Genomic DNA, 14040 nt, shown 5'->3' with positions numbered 1-14040 from the left:
TCCACTTGGTACATATCACACCATGTTGAGATTATCTCTTCTGTCCCTGCCTCCACTCTATATTCCTTGATGGCAAGGAATCTCCGGATTTTGACAAGCAGCCCAAAGCCTGGCACAGAAAAGGGGGGGGCCCAGGCATATTATAATAAATATTATAGATAAATAAGAGAAGACCTTGGAATTTATGTCTCGGCTTCAGTAAGACCCTTATGTCCTGTGAATTTCACACCCCACTAAACAACAGCAACACCAACTAGTTTCAATAAGTGGTTTTATTACTGGTTAGATTTTACAAATTCTGATATTCGAACAGACTTCCACCTTAAAATTCTAAAACAACAAAGCGACCGTTGGAGGGGGTTTGATTTTTCCTTTTTTTTTTTCTTTTTAGGACTATTCAAAGTAACAAACTTTTTTTTTTTTTTTTTTTTTTTTTTTTTACATTTTTGCTCTGGTCATAAATATACAGAGAGAAAAAGAGGGAGAGAAAAATGAACAAGTCATCCAAAGTATGGAGATAAAACAGTATTCCTAAGGCACGTGGCAGTCTTTGAAAATACAGAAGCTCTAGCCAACTTAAATTATTTGTTGTTTTTCCTCGCTCAGTCCACAAAACTGTACAGTGACACAAATGTTGTGTTGCAGATAGATTTTCCAAGTACTTCCTCAAGCCCACACCGCTGCATTAGCCGGACGCACAATTATTTTCTTCCTCTGTTTTCAGGCGAGATCCTAAAATGTGGTTAGTTAGTTGCTCAAAGCCTCTATTTTAAAATACACTTGGAATTCAACTAAAGATAATTTCTTTTTTAAAGAAATTGTGGGGGGGGAGGGCGTGAGTCACTAGAAAAGGTTGGTGAGAGTCGTTTGTGAGGGGCTGTGAGGCTCGTGGCCCTCCAGGTTGCCAGGCACAGAAGTTAAGACGGATGTCACAGTTGGCAGGGCCGGGCTGGTCAAGTCTGTGAGGGTGGTGGGCGTGCTGGAGGGGCTGAGCGAGGCGTTGGAGAGCTCCGAGGCCGGCCCTGATGGCGTCCCTGTCTGCAACGTTGCCTCTGTCGACTTGTCCACAGCCGTGTTTTCCTGCCGTAAGAGGTTGCGCCTGAACTTGGCCCTAGCGTTCTGAAACCAGACCTGTGTGGGGCAAGAGAGAGAGAAGGGCTGGTTAGGAGAAGGGAGGCAGGACCCGGAGAGCAGCAGAGCATGTCCCCCAGAGATGCTAATCTGGGTTTTGAGGAGAGGGGGATTAAAAAGTTGGGCTGGCAATTTTTGCTCTTAATAAAATAAAAATTTCCTTTTCTCTAATGGCTGGGTTACTGGGTTTCCCTTTCTGTTGGAAGGTTCCAGAGTTGAGCACCACTCTCCAGTATGGTAGCCACTAACCACAGGTGGCTACTGAGCACTTGAAATGGGACTAGCCACAAAGTGGCTCCTTTGTAAGGGAAAACACAGAAATAGATTTGAAGACTTGGTATGAAAAAAAAAGAAGGTAGGCTATCTCAATACCAATGTCTATGCTTGTTACATGTTGAAATGATAATATTGTGGATAAACAGACCTAAACAAAATATATCCTTAAAATTAATTTTGCCGGTTTCTTTTTGTGTTTTGAATGTGGCTGCTAAAAAATTTAAAATGGAAAATTACACATGTGGCTCACGTTGCATTTCTATTGGATAACGTTGTTCTGGAAGATATGCACAAACCAAATCATTTCTCACAATGGTTGAGAGATTCTTCCCCACCCCCCACCCCCCCGCCCCTTGGCAATTGCCTTTAAGCAGGCAACAGATCCCATAAGTTCTCATGGGTACAATTTTTAAAGTGATTCGTGGTAAGTGGGAAATACCAGAGTGGTGTAAAGAGCACAAAGGAATCAGTCAATAAAGAGTTACTTTGAGGAAGAAAGAGACAGCAGTCCCCCTCCCCACCGCCATCAGGCAGAGAAGCCACTGGCTATCGTGGACCCCCTGGGGGTTTTAGGTTTCAGGGTAGGGTGCGCAGAGCTGCTGCCGGGTTAAAGCCAGTCCGGGGAGGTGGTGACCTGCGGATTCCTTCTCCAAACTGACCATGCCCCAGTATCATTTATGAGGGAGGTGGGGTGCATTATGCTGTGAGAACTGAGCTTGGTATGAAAAGAATACCAAAGAGAGAGAATAAGTGTTTACTTTCAGTTTTCCTTGGGCACAGACACGCAATCCATCTACACCCATACCTTTGCACACGAGCCTATACGTACTCAGGAAGACATGCACAGAAACTCATCTTCACAGCACAACCGCCCCCACCCCCCAATTATTGACCGCCAGTCTAACTGCACAGAAAGATCTGGCTGTACCCAGAGGTCCTCAAAGTACTTTGAGCGAGGTCTAGGAAATCTGGTGGGCGGGGGAGGGGAGAGGGTGTGTGTGTTGGGGGGTGGGGGGGTGGTGAGTTGTATCTCCCAAAGAAAAAAAACCTGAAAGTCAAGGCCCCTTCACTTCCCTTTGCATGAGAAAAACACCCGCCAGAAGCCTCCCCATAAAACAAAGGGCCTTAGAGAATTCTATAGATTCTGGGGTGTCCAGTTGCATATTTCCAGATGTGCCTGCATCTGCTAGTCTTCCCAATGTCTCAGGCATGGGTGGGAAGGGCTACCTCCTGGCCCCACCCTCCCCTGGGGACCACCCCCTACGGGGGGCCTGTGGCATCTGACGAGCCTTTCTGGTGGCCTGATAAGATTTGGGCTCAATTAAAAAGCACATCCACGAGAATCCAGGGGTAAGGAGAGACTCAGACCCTGTGAAGTCAGGAAACAAAGCTCTTTCCCCGGCACGCTGGGTCTTCCAGGAAGAAAGCATTTTCCCTGGCCTTCTGCCCAAAGCAAGCCCATCACCTCTTCTGGAGGCTTGCAGGTAAGTTCAGTGCTTCTAAGACCACCGTCAACACGCTCTTCTTAGGATAGGAGCCCTTCCCTGCCTGGCCTGCAGAAATATCTTCGGCGTCAGACTCTGTCCATCCGGTCCAGGGAATGGCTGATGGCAAAACTCGATAGGGAAAGTCTCCAGAGGCCCTCCGAGAGAGGAAGCGACTTCCCCCAAAGTCTCACATCAGGTCTGACACCCTGTGCCACTGTCCTGGCCTGTGTGTGTCTCTCCAAGCCGTGGCTGGAGCAGGGAGTCCCCGGGGGCGGTGCGCAGCTCCTAGGTCCAGGGCTGCAAGCCCTTGGGAAGGGCTGGAACCGGTTAGCTACCAGCCATTTGCTCTTTCTCCTGCTGTTGCCCCTAACGGTGAGTTGTAAACAATGACACCATCTTCTGCGACTGAGGCACCGGGAGTCTGGTGGATGAAAACCAACAACTCAGCCCAAGGCCGGGCTGCTGTGGGGTTTTGTGTTGGGTTTGTTTTTCACCTTCCCCAGGGCTTCACCAGAATTCTCTCCCAAAAGTCCCCTCCCAAGTGGCTCTTGGGGCAGGGCCCCTGTCTAAGTCATTTTCATGTCCCTGGGATATGGTATGGGGACTGGGAAAGATGAAGAATGAGTAACATGCGTTGAATTCATAGTAGTCATGATAGAGGGGCACCTGGGCAGCTCAGTTGGTTAAGCGACTGCCTTCGGCTCAGGTCATGATCCTGGAGTCCGGGATCGAGTCCCGTGTTGGGTTCCCTGCTAAGCGAGGAGTCTGCTCCTCCCTCTGACCCTCTTCCCTCTCGTGCTCTCTGTCTCTCATTCTCTCTTCCTCAAATAAATAAATAAAATCTTTAAAAAAAAAGTGGTAGTGATAGATACCACTTATGCTTTCTCTGTGCCAGGCACCATGCCACCCTATAACGTGTGGCGTCACGGGTCAGCTCCAGGGAAAGCCAAGTAGGGGCCACTATCGTTGCCCCCACTTTATATAGATTTAAAACCAGAGAGCCTCTGAGAGGTGAAGTCACTTGCCCAAGGTCACACAGAGGCTGAGCTGAGACTGGAATCCAGGAATATCAGCCATTAAAAAGTCCATGCTCTCCCCACCACATGATCCTGAGTGAGTCAGCGAAGAAATGAATGAATGAGTGAATAAACACAAAAGCAACTGTGGTGAAGGGGAAAAAGCACTAGATGCAGCTTCCAGGTCTGGCTCTGCTACTGACCAACCCAGTGACCTTGTGCTGGTCCCTTACCTTCGGGTCTGCCTCAGTTTCCCTACCCACACAACGAGAGGGTCTGACAACAGCACGCCACCTCTCTGGCCTCTCAGGGTTCTGACAGGCTAAGATTCCAGGGCAGATGCAAGAAGCTGATCTGCTCCACCCACCCATCTTTTTTTTTTTTTAAGATTTTATTTATTTTTTGACAGAGAGAGACACAGTGAGAGAGGGAACACAAGCAGAGGGAGAACCAGGCTTCTCATGGAGCAGGGAGCCTGATACAGGGCTCAGTCCCAGGACCCTGGGATCATGACCTGAGCTGAAGGCAGATGCTTAACGACTGAGCCACCCAGCCGCCCCTCATCCACCCATCTTCTTAAACTGACAGCCCCCTAGCCCCCTTTCTTCATCTGGGGGGAGTCCCGTAGCCTGGTGCCCCAGGGATCCCCGGGAAGTCCTGGGTGCATGAAGCCCACACTGCCACGTGCCCCTCCTCAGACACCCACTGGCCCTGCAGGTTGTGTTTTCCTCACATAGTCCCCTCCCTATGGATTCTTTCATCAAGGGGACCAAGAGGGCCAGTGGGAAACCCACTTTGCCTCACAAATCCCTTCCTGGGTCACTAAGGAAACCAGTCCAAATATAAAAGCTTCATGCCCAAAGATGTCCATTCTGGCATTTTTTAAAAAGATTTTATTTTGGGGGGGCGCCTCGGTGGCTCAGTCAGTTGAGCATCCGACTCTTGGTTTCAGCTCAGATCATGATCGCAGGGCCTTGGGATCCAGCCTCGTGGGGGGTGCTCTGTGCTCAGCGGGGAGTCTGTAGGAGATTCTCTTCTTCTCCCTCTCCTTTTGCACCCCCCCACGCAGGCAGGCACGCGTGTGCTCTCTCTAAAGTAAATAAATAAATCTTTTTAAAAAATAAGAAGATTTTATTTTTAAGTACTCTCTACACCCAACATGGGGCTCAAACCCACAACCTTGAGATCAAGAGTCACATGCTCTACAGACTGAGACAGCCAGCAGGACACTCCTTTTTTTGTTGTTGTTTTTAAGATTTCATTTTTACATTTGCGGCATTTTTAATAACATCAAACTAATGGATGCATGCAAAGTGTCTGACCAGATGGGGTAAGTGAAAGCCACGACACAAACACTCTAGGCAGTTGCGGGGCTAATGTTTTGTGATGAATGTGATATGAGAAAGAAAGAATAAAAAGAATATGACCCGGGGTGCCCGGCTGGCTCAGTCGGTGGAGCATGCGACCCTTGATCTTGGGGTTGTGCGTTCAAGCCCCACATTGGGTGTAGAGATCACTTAAAAATAAAATCTAGGGGCGCCTGGGTGGCTCAGTCGTTAAGCGTCTGCCTTCGGCTCAGGTCATGATCGCAGGGTCCTGGGATCGAGCCCTGCATCTGGCTCCCTGCTCCGCAGGAGGCCTGCTTCTCCCTCTCCCACTCCCTCCACCCCCGCTTGTGTTCCCTCTCTCGCTGTGTCTCTGTCAAATAAATAAAATCTTTAAAAAATAAAATAAAATCTAAAAAAAAAAAAAGAATATGCCCTCTGGTACAACAACTTCATAAAGTCATACCAACAAATATTATTCACTAAGTACCAGGCATCATCTCTGGAAGGTTCTCAGCATTTTGCACATAGTAACTCATTAGTGCCTTAGAAGGTAAGCACTAACATTATTGCCATTTGTAATTATTTGTTGCACATCTGTCTCCCTTCTGGATTGCAGCTCCAGCAGGTCCCATTCACTGTCTGGGTCACGCCACCACCCCCCCAACAAGGCAGAAGATCAGTGTATTTGTTGAATAAATGAGTGAACAGAGGAAAGTTAGCATCCTCAGTTCCTGAGGATGTGTCACTAACACAAGTTAGTGACAACTAACTAGTCATCCGAAGAATGTTTGTAAACTGTTGATGGTTAAAATGTATTTTCTTTCCAAGTCACACCAAGAAACCCTAAGGAGACTTTCACCCATCCAGATCAATCAGCTCACCACCCCTGTCCCCAAGCCCAGGGCCTATTCTGCCTTCCTGACCCTTTCTCAGGAAGGAAGAGAGGCAACTCAGAGGGGCATCTATGTGCTGAGGAGTTGTCTCCAAGCATTTGCAAAGCCTAACGTCTTCATGGACCTCTGTCCGAGGGGCCACTCTCTCTCCCAGTCACCTTGCCCGTGGGTAGAAAGTGAGAATTGTGGTGGCCATGCTGTTGCTGATGATAATTTGGAGCACTTTTTCTGTACTTACGGCTCTACAACAGGATTCCTGCTCTGCTCCCAAGACATGGCATCTATGACCCACTCCATCTTTTCTCTCCATCTGCAAGGCTGCTTTCTATAACTAGATCCAAGGCAGGATGGTCCCAGTCCCTACACTGCTATATGGGAAAGAGCTGTGGAATCACACAGATCTGGGCTTGACTCCTGGCTTCATCACTTACTAGCTGTGGGACTGAAGGCAAGGGTTCTAGTCTCTCTGAACCTCAGTTTCTTCATCTGCAAAATAAAGATAATTAAATTTTTTTAATAAGTGCAAAGAGGTTGGTTGACTGAACCCTACTGTGTAAATGTGTGTGAAGTTCATGTGCATTGAGTCCCGGATCTATACTTTGTAAATTACACTTGAAGTCATCTCATTTACCCTTTGCAAACACCTAATGAATATTATGATCATCCCTATTTTATAGCCGAGGCCACTGGGGCTCAGAGAGGTTAAGTGACTTGCTCAATATGGCTCAGAGTGCGAGTGGCAGAGCTGAGCCTGGACCTCACATCAGCTGACTCAAAATTCCAACAGGGATACTGCATCCCAGGCCTACCATATTGGCGGTACTTATGCATAACAGATTCAGAAACAGCCCAGAATGCCCCTATAACACACACACACACACACACACACACACACACACACACATCCTATATCATTCACCTTCAAGAACACAGCCTCAACCTCAACCTGCATAGAGAACCTCTCTGAAGGATTGAGCTGGACCACAACCTGCAGGGAGCACCCAAGGCCTAGTGCCGCTGAGCTGGTGTAGACAAGTGATAAGGAACGATTTATTTCCTGGGCACCTACTTTATACCAGGCAGCACTGTGCTGGAGGCTTTCCCCACTCACTGTCTCAATGCTCAGGAATTCTCAAGACACAAGCGATTATTACCTTTGTTCCACAGATAAGGAATTGGGCTCAGAGAGATGGTAAGTGACCAAATCGCACTGCTAGTAAGTCCCAAAGGACCTGAACCAGTCTGTTACCTTCCAAAGCCACACCACCACCTGCCCGGCCCCAAGCGGCTCCTATCCCACCTCCCCCAGCTAGCCCATCAGCGGTCAGACCCCTGGGAGAGAGCCCCACCCTGCCAGTGCCTGGCTCCTGTAACCTCCAGCAGATCACTTCATTTCACTAGTTCTTAAGCTTCTTGTCTGTAAAATGGGCAGGAAAATATTAAGGCAGACGAGTTGCTGGAAAAATAATGCTTTGCAAACTGCGGCATGATCATGAGCAGTCGTGCTGTAAGGGGATATTAAGGATCAGTGTGAGAGATCTGGAGGTCTGAGAAGAGGGAGAACAGTGGTCTGGTATGCCTTATGGGTATGACCACCACCACCCCCAACAACACACAGGCCCTCGATGATACTCACACTCAGAGGCAGTCACTGCTGGGTTGGCTTAGTGGAGAAAGAGCCAGAGATTGACCAGAGACAGGCTTGGATTTGGACCCAGGTCTGCTACTTACTAGCAAAGTGTGACTTGAGGCAAGTGGAAATTATTTGGGCCTCAATGTTCTCATCTGTACAGCCAGGAGGTTATCACGCTGCCTGACAGTGAGAATGCAATGAGCAAATGTGTTTCACAGGCCTTTCAAAGTGCCTGACACATAGTAGTACACTCCAACATTTACTGATTAGGAGACACACCATTAACTGTCAGAGCTTTTCTCCCTCAACTAGTTTCTTGCCTCTGGCTTTCCTGAGTCCCTGTGGTGGAGGGGGCATACAGGTGTGAGCAGGTCTGGCTCGGGATTCTAGGGGAGGAAGGCACAGGACAAGTATTCACCCAGGTCCCTCAGGTGAACCTTCCCTTACACGAAGAACAGTCAGTTCTTCCTCTGGTCTCCCACAGAAGCCCCCCCGCCCCAACTGATCACACTATGGGGAAACTGAATGTAGGTCTATTTCTACAGTTAAGAGGGTAAATTTCTTCAGGGCTAGGACTGTGGTTCATTCATCTCTGCGTCCCCAAGGCCTGGTGCCAATAGATATTTGGTCAGATGAAAGAATGAGAGACAACTATACTGGAAACCTGATTTGTTCCCAAATCGGGGAACAAAGCCTCCTGCCTCAAAAGCCAACAGAGTGTGGCTCCTCATCCAGATTCAGACTCAGCTATGAGCACTTAACTCTACCATTTAATCAGGATAACTGAGAGAGGTATATGCCCTAATGGTGCCCATTTTACAGGTGAGAACACTATGGCTCAGAAAGGGTAACTGATCTGTTCAAGATGCACAGCCAGGGAGTGAAGCTCTGCGCTTCACTCCAAGTCCCTGTTCCTGCCCTGGCCTGCTCCCAGGGGTTGGCTCACTGAATGGCCCTCACCAACTTGCCCTAAGGGGTTCTAGATAGGGGAAGGGACAAAGTATCCTACTAACCAAAGAAGAGGCGGATGACCAAATTCTCTCAGGGCTGAGGAATGGCGGGGGTGCCAAGGAGGGTCCCCAGACCTAACCCAAGAAGGTAAAGTCCAAGGGAAACGGACAAGGGGGATCCGAGACCCGGTTGGGCACAGCAATGTCCTTGCCCCTTCTCAAGCCCAGGACAAAGGGACCCGCAGGCAAAAGGGACCCAAATGGGAGGGGCGGGGCCCACGCGGAGCGGGGGTGGGCCCAGAGCGGCGCCTCAGCGTCCCATTGGCCAGCCCTCGCCTCCTCTGGCTACGTCACCCAGCCCGCCAGAGACCAAGCTGCCCCAGAACCCCTCTTGTTGCGCAGGGGTGCAGGCAGCAGGGCCAACCCCCAGCTTTGGGGCCGGGACTCCCAGCTCCCAGGGGATCTACCGACCAGGGCTGGAGTCACAGTCCCATCGCGCCACCGCCATCACAGCCAAAATGCCGCCCCCCCCACCCCCGCCCGACATACTCACAGGAAATCGAGGGCGGTTGCGCAGCCCTTGGTGTCCATCATCGTCACCCTCACCCCCTCAGTGTGCCAGTCCCCCAGCCCTCAGTCCCCAGTGACCTGGGGCTGGACGATAAATCAGACTGGCCAGGACTCGAATCCCAGCACCTCCCCTCCTGCCATGAGACCTCAGATCTTCATCTCTTGATTTTCTTTCCCCCAAATGTGCTTTGCTATCCCTATGACCACACGTTCTAAGGAATAAATTGGTTAAACTGTGCTATAAAGAAAGATATTCTCCCCCACCTTCTGGTTTACAGATAGGAAAACTGAAGTCCATTGACCAGAATAATCATTCATACTAGTTAACAGCAGTTAATTAATCTAGTTAATGTTACTCTTAGCTACCATCCACTGATCAGTTAAGTGTCAGCTACTGTGGTGGACCCTTATATTATCCCAATGGCTCCTCAAATAAGCCTGCAGTACAGATAATCTCTTGTGTCTGTCTTACATATGTGGAAACTGAGACTCAGAGGCATTAAATGACCAGGACCATGAAATGAATAAGAGGAGGAGCTGAAGATCTGAGAAGGCGGTGGCCCAAATCTCTGTCATGAATTTGGGTCATGCGGGAGACTGGGACTCCCCAAACCGTGTTTTTAACAACTTTGAGGTATGGACAGACCCTTCAAAAATCTGGGGAAAGCTCTGGAGCCTCTCTATGCAGAAAGCACCCTCACAAGTGCAATTCCTCTGGGTTTCAGAGGTGCCCATCTGCTTCTAGCTCCCCGCAGGCAGATGAGCCTCCCTGGCCCACCCAGGGGATCAGCCCACAACCCCTCTCCCAAAGCTTGCTTCTGGGAGAGTCTAAGAAATAACAAAGAGACAAGAAAAATCTAGAGAGAGACAGAAAGAGGAGCCAGAGGGGATGAGTGAGGAGCAAGAAGCAAAAGGAGCAAACAGCTAACGCAATTGTCTTGGACGGGCGTCCTGGGATGCTCTGGATTTATCTGAAACGCTTGAACCTTTTACTACATGAACACTGTGAGTGTCACTTAAGTAATAAAGAGCAACGAAGAACTGTTTATAAGAAAGAAAAGAGGCTAGGCGCGGAGACAAGGACAGAGGGACACACGTACACAAAATAGAAAAGTTGGGAAACAAAACCCTGAAAGAGAAGAGGTAAAGTCAGGCGGGAAAAACCCATAACCCTGAAATTCAGCTAGAGACTGAAGAGATGGAGAAGGAGCCGAGGATGACGAAGAGAAGAGCAGACGGTGGGTGGAAGGTCCTTCCAAGGCCGAAGGCAGCTGTGGGGCTCGGCTCCAGGCCCTGGAGGCCCCCGGTGCCCCCACCCTCAGCCCCTGCCGCGGCCCAGCTGACCTGGAGGACCCGCTTGGTGAGGCCCGTCTTTTGCGCCAGCTGCTTCAAGTCCTTGGCGTCGGGGTTGTGGTTAATGGCAAAGTAAGACTTCATGGTCCGAAGCTGGTGGTGCTTGAAGGAAGTGCGCATGCGCTTCGTCTTCTGGCTGCTCGGGTAGGGCTGGTCGCGGTCCAGGTGCTCCCCGTCGTTCTCGTTGCAGCTCAGCGCTGGGGAGGGGACACGCAGAAGCGGCTGGTCAACCTCCTGACCTGCCCTCCCCTACACTGCCTAGTCTGCCCCCGCCCCGCCTGCCACCAGAAGTTTCTAGCTTCAGGACCACACCGCACACACTGCACCACGCTGAGATGAAAAGATTATCCCCATTTTCTAGATGTATAGGAGAATGTGAGGCTCACAGAGAGCCGCCTGCCCAGGATCTCTCAGCTAGTAAATGCCGGATTCAAACCCACCTCTAAGAGATTCCAAAAACCGTTCTGAGCCATCATGTTTGACTAAGAACAACAACAGCTACAACTTGTAGATGGCTTATTTGACTACAGGTGATGTGCTTAAAAGCCTTACATATTTTCACTGAATCCTTAAAACAACCCTATGAGCCTCGCATTATTTCCTCCTTTTTACAGATGTGGAAACTGAGGCTCAGAAACGGAAGGCACTTGACTGAGGACAGAGCCGTGTGCAGGGCTCCCGGGCCCACACTCTTCCCCATTTCCCCCTGCACTCCCTAAGGAAGGAGGCTATCTCCAGTCAGCCCCACCCCACCCAGTGTCTGGGGCGGGCACCTGAAAGTCGATGACTGACCTCTCTCCACTCGCTTTGATTTCACCCTGAACAGCTCCCCAACCCCGAAGTTCTGGCTGACCCTGGGCCATGGGCACTGGGCCAAGGTTGGAAACTGTATTTTGTAGTTTATTCCTCTCCCCCCACCCTGGGCAAGCACTTGCTTCCCAGTTATACAGACTGGCTGAACGAGGCAGGGAGGTGAAGCGATCTCTAGAAATCTCAGAGCGGCAGAATTCTAGCCGGAAAGAGAAGGAAGTTGGAGGAAGAAATTAACATGTATCTGACACCAAGGGTATGCTTTTGGCCTTATGTACATCATGGGGCCTTCACTACTGCTCCAAGAGGTGGCTACTGCTATTCATCTCATTTTTGAGATGAGGAAACGGATGCTAAAGGAAACGAAGCCATGTGTACACAGCCGCACAACTCGTAAGGGCTGAGCCTGGATTCAGCACTGCAGTCCTTGCCCGGTTCCTTCCACTATGCCACAAAGGCAGGCAAAGATGAAGCATGGCTCTTTGGGGAGCCAGTCCCCATCCAGAAGGGGCCCAGCTGGGGCCCGGCTGCCAATGCCTGGAAGGCAATGGGGGTGAGGGACAGGGGTGGAAACCTAAGGCCTCAGAAAGTTACTTGGCAACCTGGTGCCTGATGGGAACATAAAGGACTCCTCTCCAAGATTCCTTCATCACATCCCGAGCCATCCTGCGTGTAAGGTCTTACTTTGGGGGAAACCTCATAGCAGATGAATTCAGTCCCCCTAAAGCGGACAGCTGCGGATGTATCTTCTGCCCCATCATATGCTCCTAATAGAACTGCCAGGTTTAGCAAATAAAAATGCAGGTTGTCCAGTTAAATCTGAATTTCAGACAAACAACGAACAATTTCTAAGTATGCCTCTGATTTTGCATGGGAAATACCTACACTGAAAATTGATTTGTTGTTTACCTAAAACTCAAATATTGCAGTGGATATGCTTATGCTAAAAAATTATTTGTTTATTTATAATTCAAATATTGCATTGGATACACTTACACTAAAAATTTATTTGTTGTTTACTTGCAATTCAAATTTAACTTGGGCGTCCTGCATTTTATCTGGCAAAACCACTTCAGAAGTACTCCCGATTTCCTGGTGACCTACTCCACCCACTACTCAGGTGGGGAGCAGTGTCTCACAGAAAGAAATTGCAAGACGGTGGTCTTGTCACTAACCTTGAAGCTGTCAGCAAGTGGCTACTAAGGGTCCCCTGCACATGCACCTAGGCACCCAAGTCCCCCACCTTGGCTGTACTCCCACTGAAAGCACTCCGAGTGAAGAACGGGGTCCAGCGATGTAAAAGGGATCAGAAAATGACTCCAAAGGGACTCCATGGAAACTGCCCTGCCCCCCCACTGCAGGGAGCGACCCTCCTCTTGCCCCCACCCCCAGCTCCATGGGGGGTGGGGCAGGCCTCCCCACAGGGGATCTCTGGGCCCATCCCTCTGCCCAGTCCCCGCCTGGGCCTTGCTGCTGTTAATGAGCTCCGTGGGGACCCCGGCGCCCCAAGCACCCAAGGGACGTGCCCCAAGTGCGGCCTAGATCTAGGGGGGAGGTGGTTTGGGGGAGGGAGAGAGAAAGGGCACAGAAAGGAGAGAGAGACAGAGGTAGAAAGACAGAAGGGAGAGAGAGAGAGTAGAGAAGGGGGGTAGGGAGGGAGGATGGACAGAGCCAGGAAAAAGAGGAGAGAGACCGAGGAAAGGGAAGCAGTGGAGATGGGGAGAACGGGAGACAGAGAGCTACAAAGACAGAAAGAAATCCGGAGAGACAGAGAGAGAGCCTGAGGGGACAGCGAGGCCTGGAAAAACAGGGGAATGTGTGGTGGGGGGTCCAGGTTAAGGAACGGAATCCCGGGTCTCAAGGAAACCAAGTCCCGGCGGGAAAGCCTATTACGAAGCCTTACTGGCTGGGGAGTCGTGAAAAGGGGGGGAGAGAGGAAAGGAAGGGAGGGCAGCGAAGAAGCTGGCTCAAGATTGGGAGGCCGAGTAGGCCAGCGGCCACGGCGGGGGTGCTGCGCCGGGAAAGTGAGGGCAGCCTGGAAGCGGCCCTTGGGCCCAGATTTGTCCTGTACCCCAGACGCCCTCACTCCCGCCCCCATGCCCCGGCCCGGTCGAGATTCCCCAAGATCGGATCCGGGGAGGAGCGAGGGGCCGAGGGGAGGGGGAGGACCGGGCTTTCTCTCTCCCTTTTTTTTTTTTTTCCTCTCAATTAGGCCGATTCAATGGAGCTAAAGAGCTCGTAAAATCATGAATAATTTACTCGTGATCTGTTATTAACCCATCGGGTTTCGAGCTCTTGTCGCTGGGACTGAACCTGTAATCAAATCTGACTTCGCCTCATTTTACTAAAGACGAGATTGTAGGTTCAATTGTCTAAATAATGGATTGGAATCAAATCAGTAATTACGCCGCCAGGCACACACACAAAAAGCTGGGGCTGGGGGAGGCCCGGGCGTCCGGCCGGTCCGCGCGGGACTCCCGCGGCCGTGGCGAACAAACCCCCGGCGCAAAGTGCGCGGCCCCGGCCCCTCGCGGGCTCCGAGCGCCTCGTCTGCGCCCCAGGCCGGCGGGCGGCCGGGCTCAAGGGTGGGGGA

At 50.6% G+C, this 14040-nt stretch overlaps 1 protein-coding gene across 3 annotated transcripts in view; it reads right to left on the bottom strand.

Annotated features, from left to right (window-relative positions):
* Positions 1-843: 843 nt before the first annotated feature.
* LHX2 (LIM homeobox 2) overlaps positions 844-14040 on the bottom strand; it is a 29715-nt gene continuing 16518 nt past the window's right edge. For 2 of the 3 annotated variants that reach the window (XM_088018939.1, XM_028107962.2), the window contains exons 4-5: positions 10629-10834; positions 844-1131 (exon numbers count right to left, since the gene is read on the bottom strand). In XM_088018939.1, the coding sequence (XP_087875065.1) occupies positions 844-1131; positions 10629-10834 (494 nt within the window). The remainder of the gene's footprint in view (positions 1132-10628; positions 10835-14040) is intronic. The other variant, XM_028107963.2, reaches the window with a different exon arrangement.

The sequence above is a fragment of the Eumetopias jubatus genome, unplaced genomic scaffold (genome assembly GCF_037043125.1).
Source record: "Eumetopias jubatus isolate StellerSeaLion01/CBP00866 unplaced genomic scaffold, mEumJub1_p1.0 scaffold_15, whole genome shotgun sequence".
NCBI lineage: Eukaryota > Metazoa > Chordata > Mammalia > Carnivora > Otariidae > Eumetopias > Eumetopias jubatus.
The sequence above is the reverse complement of the archived record's forward strand: the minus strand, read 5'-3'. Positions and strand labels throughout refer to the sequence as shown.